General features: G+C 43.0%; 1 protein-coding gene across 1 annotated transcript; it reads right to left on the reverse strand.

The window, feature by feature from the left end:
• Positions 1–239: 239 nt before the first annotated feature.
• On the reverse strand, positions 240–7,310 carry Pmar_PMAR023060 (membrane associated RING finger, putative; the record flags this gene model as incomplete). Its single annotated transcript, XM_002772213.1, has 15 exons — positions 240–1,122; positions 1,845–1,923; positions 2,317–2,403; positions 2,453–2,512; positions 2,566–2,687; positions 3,132–3,237; positions 3,370–3,508; positions 3,550–3,604; positions 3,901–3,978; positions 4,402–4,500; positions 4,546–4,615; positions 4,662–4,763; positions 6,814–6,932; positions 7,025–7,077; positions 7,294–7,310. The coding sequence occupies 15 exons, from the start codon at positions 7,308–7,310 to the stop codon at positions 926–928; spliced, it is 1,383 nt and encodes a 460-aa protein (XP_002772259.1). The 3' UTR covers positions 240–925.
• Between the last annotated feature and the right edge of the window lie 143 nt (positions 7,311–7,453).

A 7,453-nucleotide genomic window follows, 5' to 3' on the forward strand; every position in this document is an offset into this window, starting at 1 on the left:
TAACAGCAGTTTTGGAGTAGGAATATGTGTTCACTTACCTCACCTGAGCTCAGGAGTTTATATACGAATTCGGGAAAGAGTGTACAGAAACCAATAAGAATTTCCCGAAATTTTCTCAGAATTTTCGTATCATCACCAGCGCATATTTTCTCACACTGCTCTTAGTTTCTCCACAACATTGAAAATGACAATTCATCGGGGTGTCTCAAATTGATCGGAAACACAACAGGAAAATGAACTCAATTTTCCAATTGAATGTGAAACGATCAGCTCGTCAAACAGTACCAACCACGCGAGGAACATTCACATTGTCCACCGACCTCAACGGCCAGAATAAACAGAATGCCTTCACTAAGTAATATACTGCTGCTATCACTAAGACAACTCATACCACACCATCACCACATCGTCTTCATCGAGCCTGCTGCTGCTGCTCTACAACCACAGCGCGATGGAACCGCATACAGATTCTTAACAACAACAACCACCACCACTATGAATAACAGCTGTGCTACTATGAGGAACAAAAGTATTATGAACATACTCAGTGTTTTTCACTTGCCGATGTGGAGAGCGCGTTCTCAGGCCTCTTAGTTTAGGAGCATACGCCCACACACAACACCGGCTAGAGCCACCATATAAAATTACTACTAATATTACTAGTCGCCTCTCACATGACCGCGCGCCACGAAATTATACACATACGCAGGCAAGCAGCAAGAACTGCATCCCATAGCGAAAAATACAAAGCGGCACCCGTCAACGATACAGAACCCGCGACAAGTCGACCAAGACGGCTGACACGGTGAGAGCTCAAAATGGCGGTGAAAGTATTGTAAACTTGACGAAACGATGTACAATAAATAATGATGGTGTTATGATTGATAATTAAAGTAACCGTCATAGAAGAGAATTGACAGTTGATTCACGACGAGTGGTTGCGGCTCTCCATGGTGACGTACCAGGCGTTTGAGGTAGTACGACGGAGCGATGATAGAAAACTGCGCTGTTCTTCATTGCGATGATGATCATCATTATTCATGGAGTGACTTGATAGAAACGATGGTGATGAAAGTGAAGACTCTCGAGGGACGTTACCGAGATGCTCCGATGCGACGGAATCTGAGATCAATTGAAATCAGACAAAATACTCAGCGCTCGGTGACAATGGTAAAACTTTGAGAATTTCCTGATGGTTTGTGTACACTTCTACCCGAAGTCTATAATTAGTGAGGAAACTCCTGAGCTGAGCTGAGGAAAGCGAACATATATTCCTACTCCAACACTGTATGGGAAACTCCTGAGCTCAGCTGAGGAAAGCAAACATATATTCCTACTCCAACACTGTATAGGAAACTCCTGAGCTCAGGTGAGGAAAACGAACATATATTCCTACTCCAACACTGTATAGGAAACTCCTGAGCTCAGGTGAGGAAAGCAAACATATATTCCTACTCCAACACTGTATAGGAAACTCCTGAGCTCAGGTGAGGAAAGCGAACATATATTCCTACTCCAACACTGTATAGGAAACTCCTGAGCTCAGGTGAGGAAAGCGAACATATATTCCTACTCCAACACTGTATAGGAAACTCCTGAGCTCAGGTGAGGAAAGCGAACATATATTCCTACTCCAACACTGTATAGGAAACTCCTGAGCTCAGGTGAGGAAAACGAACATATATTCCTACTCCAACACTGGTTCTAGTTTTTGGGAATTCCTTATTGCTTTCTGTACACTTCGAATTCTATAATTAATGACCTCAACTGTGGGAGAGCCATATACATATGAATATATTATTTTATTTCTTCGACCATACCACACCATCGCCATTTCTACCCACCTTTTGCGTCGTCAACATCGAAACTCGCCGGTAACTTGACTGATGGTATGCACGATAGTGAGAAGAGAGTCCGGCCGACCTGAAAAACCAAATACTACTTACATAAAAATATTAAAATATTTTTTATATTTTTTTAATTTTCCACTGAAAATCAACAATATACAAAATCATAAATTCTCAACAGACCCCTTCCATAGAATCAACAGTGCTAATCAATTTGATATATTAAGTGCGTTAAAAATGACATCCGTGGGATTCGAACGTGTGCGGCATACGTGAATTGATAAGCTTACCATTTCGGGCAACGAAATTCCCTACTGCCTAGTGTGACGTTATTCCAATACATTCACTATATATAACTGTTGATTTGAAACATAATCCTTCCCCTATTTCTATACCATAACAGCCCGAAATAATCTATGATATTACGATAGCATTCCATCCCCCCTCAACAGAAACACAAGCACCTTACCTGAATAGCCGTCGGAGCCCCATCGGCCGACAGAGGAACTTCTCCGCCTCGTACGGCCACCAGCGTGCCGAATTTTGACATCAAATCCTGATCGAATAACAACAGATATTTTTCGCTGTAATTTCGTAGCGCTTACCTGTATCCAAACATGACCGTTTTCATAACGAAGGCTCGCATGCTTACGAGAAATGGACACCTACATTTAACAGATCGATATTTTTCGCGCGCGCCACAAAATTATTCACTCACATCAGTGATTCGAACTTGACTCTCGTGGCCTCTTCCCAACACGACCGGACTACTATCAGCTAAACTGATAATGTGCAGCCCCGATGGAGTGAGAGGAGAGGTTGACGACATCGATGACGAATCTAAACATAATTTTCTCGACTTTTCTTCACAATACTAAGCTGGCTTAGTCCGGACCAGCGACTAGTGATTGTGAGTATTCCCCCAGAAGGGTAACGCTAGGCTGGTCGTCGAGTAGTAAGGCCACGTTAGATGCTAATATACGACTATGTCGTCCCTACGAGGTACGATCATTTCACGGGCGAACACCCACAAAGTGATCAGATGTGATAATCACAATTGATTTTCAATTGGGCTCGTCATGTTCACTTGGTGGTTATAGATCTAGTATGCGCACCAAAAACTGCCCTGGTATTAGTCCCCGGTTCGATCCCCGGGTTGGACATTTTTCCGTCAAAAATTGTTTTCCCACATATTCCCAAAATCATAAAATTTTTCAATATTTCCGGATTCCCATCCCATTTAAAAACATGCTCCATTCTAGAATTGAATACACAATATCTTACCAGCATTTTCTTCGTTACTAGCAAGCGACTCCAACACGACCAGCGGCGCCCGAAGTTGTGGTACTTCTACCAAGCTGGTCACAGTTTCACAGCCGGGTAGTTTAATCTGAAACATTTTCAGTATTTGTTGACAAAAGAACGGAAAAAATTACTCAACGATTATGAAAAAAATTTCCCGTACTGTGTAGAACCAAAACTCCTCCAATTTCCGTGTCGATCTAGGAAGTGACAATATTACATATGTAGGGTAAAGCTGTTTGCACAGTTCGCAAGATAACTGCTTGTAGAAAAAGTGACAAGATGATGGTATATCAGTTTCATCAGGAAGCTCTAGTCGCCCATTGATCCACCGACGCAGGCAGGAGAGGTGAACGTATCTTGAGGTTGACTAATGAAGATACAGATCATGTCCACTTACCGGATACTCCCACTGCAACTACAGGGCGCGATCATCGGATCATCATCCTCAGCACCTGAGCGAAGATTACTCGTCAATTTAATGTGTGTTATTGAGCATCTCTCATGCATCGCTCCGCTGCAATCATGAAAATATTTTTCCGTTATTAATGTGTGTTATTTTTTCCGAGATTAAACTATATCGCATATACAATGTAACAATGGCTATGAACATATGTTGTGATGAAAGTACCCGTTTGGGACTGTGATGATAGCGACAACTTGTTCACAAAATAACACACATTTGCATATCAATTTCACTGGAATTTCATGGCGCGCGAAATTTTCCACAACATAATTCCGCCACTCTTACCTTCCATTAGGCAAATTTTACATACGAGTTTCTTAGCATCTTCACTACCGCCTCCCACCGCGGGGACAACTGCCAGACCTAACATAAAAGTTAGTGAGCCCTGCACCAGTGTTGGAGTAGGAATATATGTTCGCCCTCCTCAGCTGATCTCAGGAGTTTCCTATACAGTGTTGGAGTAGGAATATATGTTCGCCCTCCTCAGCTGATCTCAGGAGTTTCCAAGGCTAATTATGCGAGAATTCTGGTATAAGTGTGCATAAACCAATGAGAATTCCCAGAACTTTCTCCGAATTTTCATATTGTCACCGACACATGTAGTTGACCGTGTGCATATCTTCCGCCAACAATCATAGGGTGATGGCAATGAAAGGACTTCCACTCAGTGTTGGAGTAATATATGTTAGCTTCCCTAAATTGAGGAAAGGCGTTTCATCACTATAAAATTCGGCTGAAAATATACACGAAAACCATCAAAATTTTCCCTCCCATATTTCCAATTACTCGATTTAGCACTAGAGAGCTCAATCTCGTCCTGGCTAACTGTCCTAGATGGACGACGTGACACGACGCTTTCGCTACCTCTAGACAACGCCCGAGAACCTGTGATAATAACCATGACCGCGCGCCATGAAATTCATCAACTACTTCTACGAAATGAATGACTCGATTGACGCTTTCTCTGTCTGTACGTCTCCGCGAGGTCCAACGACGGCCACTGAAACACCGCAGATCCAAAGGTCCCGAGATCGATTCCCGGTTACGGCATCTTCCTCGCCTTCGTCTTCAGTGCCCATGCATGTCTCTGCTGATTCCGAGCGACATACCCTCGATGCGACTTCACACGCACCATCGTCCAATATGATCTGAAATGATCCCATCAATGCACAATGAAAATTGCGAGAAATTCCTGGAGAATTCTTTAATTAGTGAAAATACTCCTGAGCTCAGGTGAGGAAAGCGAACATATATTCCTACTCCAACACTGTATAGGAAACTCCTGAGCTCAGGTGAGGAAAGCGAACATATATTCCTACTCCAACACTGTATAGGAAACTCCTGAGCTCAGGTGAGGAAAGCGAACATATATTCCTACTCCAACACTGTATAGGAAACTCCTGAGCTCAGCTGAGGAAAGCGATTACATATATTCCTACTCCAACACTGTATAGGAAACTCCTGAGCTCAAGTGAGGAAAGCGAACATATATTCCTACTCCAACACTGTATAGGAAACTCCTGAGCTCAGCTGAGGAAAGCGAACATATATTCCTACTCCAACACTGTATAGGAAACTCCTGAGCTCAGGTGAGGAAAGCGAACATCTATTCCTACTCCAACACTGTATAGGAAACTCCTGAGCTCAGGTGAGGAAAGCGAACATATATTCCTACTCCAACACTGTATAGGAAACTCCTGAGCTCAGGTGAGGAAAGCGAACATATATTCCTACTCCAACACTGTATAGGAAACTCCTGAGCTCAGCTGAGGAAAGCGATTACATATATTCCTACTCCAACACTGTATAGGAAACTCCTGAGCTCAGCTGAGGAAAGCGAACATCTATTCCTACTCCAACACTGTATAGGAAGCTCCTGAGCTCAGGTGAGAAAAGCAAACATATATTCCTACTCCAACACTGTATAGGAAACTCCTGAGCTCAGCTGAGGAAAGCGATTACATATATTCCTACTCCAACACTGTATAGGAAACTCCTGAGCTCAGGTGAGGAAAGCGAACATATATTCCTACTCCAACACTGTATAGGAAACTCCTGAGCTCAGGTGAGGAAAGCGAACATCTATTCCTACTCCAACACTGTATAGGAAACTCCTGAGCTCAGCTGAGGAAAGCGATTACATATATTCCTACTCCAACACTGTATAGGAAACTCCTGAGCTCAGGTGAGGAAAGCGAACATATATTCCTACTCCAACACTGTATAGGAAACTCCTGAGCTCAGCTGAGGAAAGCGAACATATATTCCTACTCCAACACTGTATAGGAAACTCCTGAGCTCAGGTGAGGAAAGCGAACATATATTCCTACTCCAACACTGTATAGGAAACTCCTGAGCTCAGGTGAGGAAAGCGAACATCTATTCCTACTCCAACACTGTATAGGAAACTCCTGAGCTCAGGTGAGGGAAGCGAACATATATTCCTACTCCAACACTGTATAGGAAACTCCTGAGCTCAGGTGAGGAAAGCGAACATATATTCCTACTCCAACACTGTATAGGAAACTCCTGAGCTCAGGTGAGGAAAGCGAACATATATTCCTACTCCAAAACTGTATAGGAAACTCCTGAGCTCAGCTAAGGAAAGCAAAAATATATTCCTACTCCAACACTGTAAAGGAAACCCCTGAGCTCAGGTGAGAAAAGCGAACATATATTCCTACTCCAACACTGTATAGGAAACTCCTGAGCTCAGGTGAGGAAAGCGAACATATATTCCTACTCCAACACTGTATAGGAAACTCCTGAGCACAGGTGAGGAAAGCGAACATATATTCCCACTCCAACACTGTATAGGAAACTCCTGAGCACAGGTGAGGAAAGCGAACATATATTCCTACTCCAACACTGTATAGGAAACTCCTGAGCACAGGTGAGGAAAGCGAACATATATTCCTACTCCAACACTGTATAGGAAACTCCTGAGCTCAGGTGAGGAAAGCGAACATATATTCCTACTCCAACACTGTATAGGAAACTCCTGAGCACAGGTGAGGAAAGCGAACATATATTCCCACTCCAACACTGTATAGGAAACTCCTGAGCACAGGTGAGGAAAGCGAACATATATTCCTACTCCAACACTGTATAGGAAACTCCTGAGCACAGGTGAGGAAAGCGAACATATATTCCTACTCCAACACTGCATCTCAGTGGCATCGAGATTACGACGCTTACTTGTTTGACTCTCATTTGGTATCGTCCTAGTTTAACGAGATCTCCCTCTTGCAAACAGTAACCTCCAGGAGCCGTGTGACGAACAACCATCCAAGAATGTAGCTCATCACTAGAGCCAACTAAAACACAAGCGTCAATTTACTCTAACCGTTAGTATTGTGGTTGTCAAACCCGACGATCCCGAGTTCAATCCCACCACCTCGCTTCTCACCTGCAGCTTTCCTGTGCACCGTCTTGACAACAAAGTCGTTATCAATTCCAACCCTAATAAAAAGACCTTATGAAAAATCTCAACACCATAAATCCAATAACAACAATGAAGTTTCACCCGCGATATGGAAAACACTTGTGAAAAACATATTTCAGGACTACTGTGTAGCGCGAATATCGCGCTTTTCACCGAGTTTGATGCTACTTCACGTAAAACGGGTGAAACTCCAATGTTGATTTAAATTGCAAACACTTATACCGAATTCTGACGGGCCCCTATGGAACATCAGCTTTACTCGATTTCGCGATCGGACGAATTTTCATACTCATTCAGAAACAGCAATACAAATAAGAATAATAAAGGAGTTTCTTGACCCTAGTGATATGAAAAACACCAGCGAAAAAATATATTTCACGACTACTGCATATC

This window comes from Perkinsus marinus, assembly GCF_000006405.1.
Source record: "Perkinsus marinus ATCC 50983 genomic scaffold scf_1104296961726, whole genome shotgun sequence".
Lineage (NCBI taxonomy): Eukaryota > Perkinsozoa > Perkinsida > Perkinsidae > Perkinsus > Perkinsus marinus.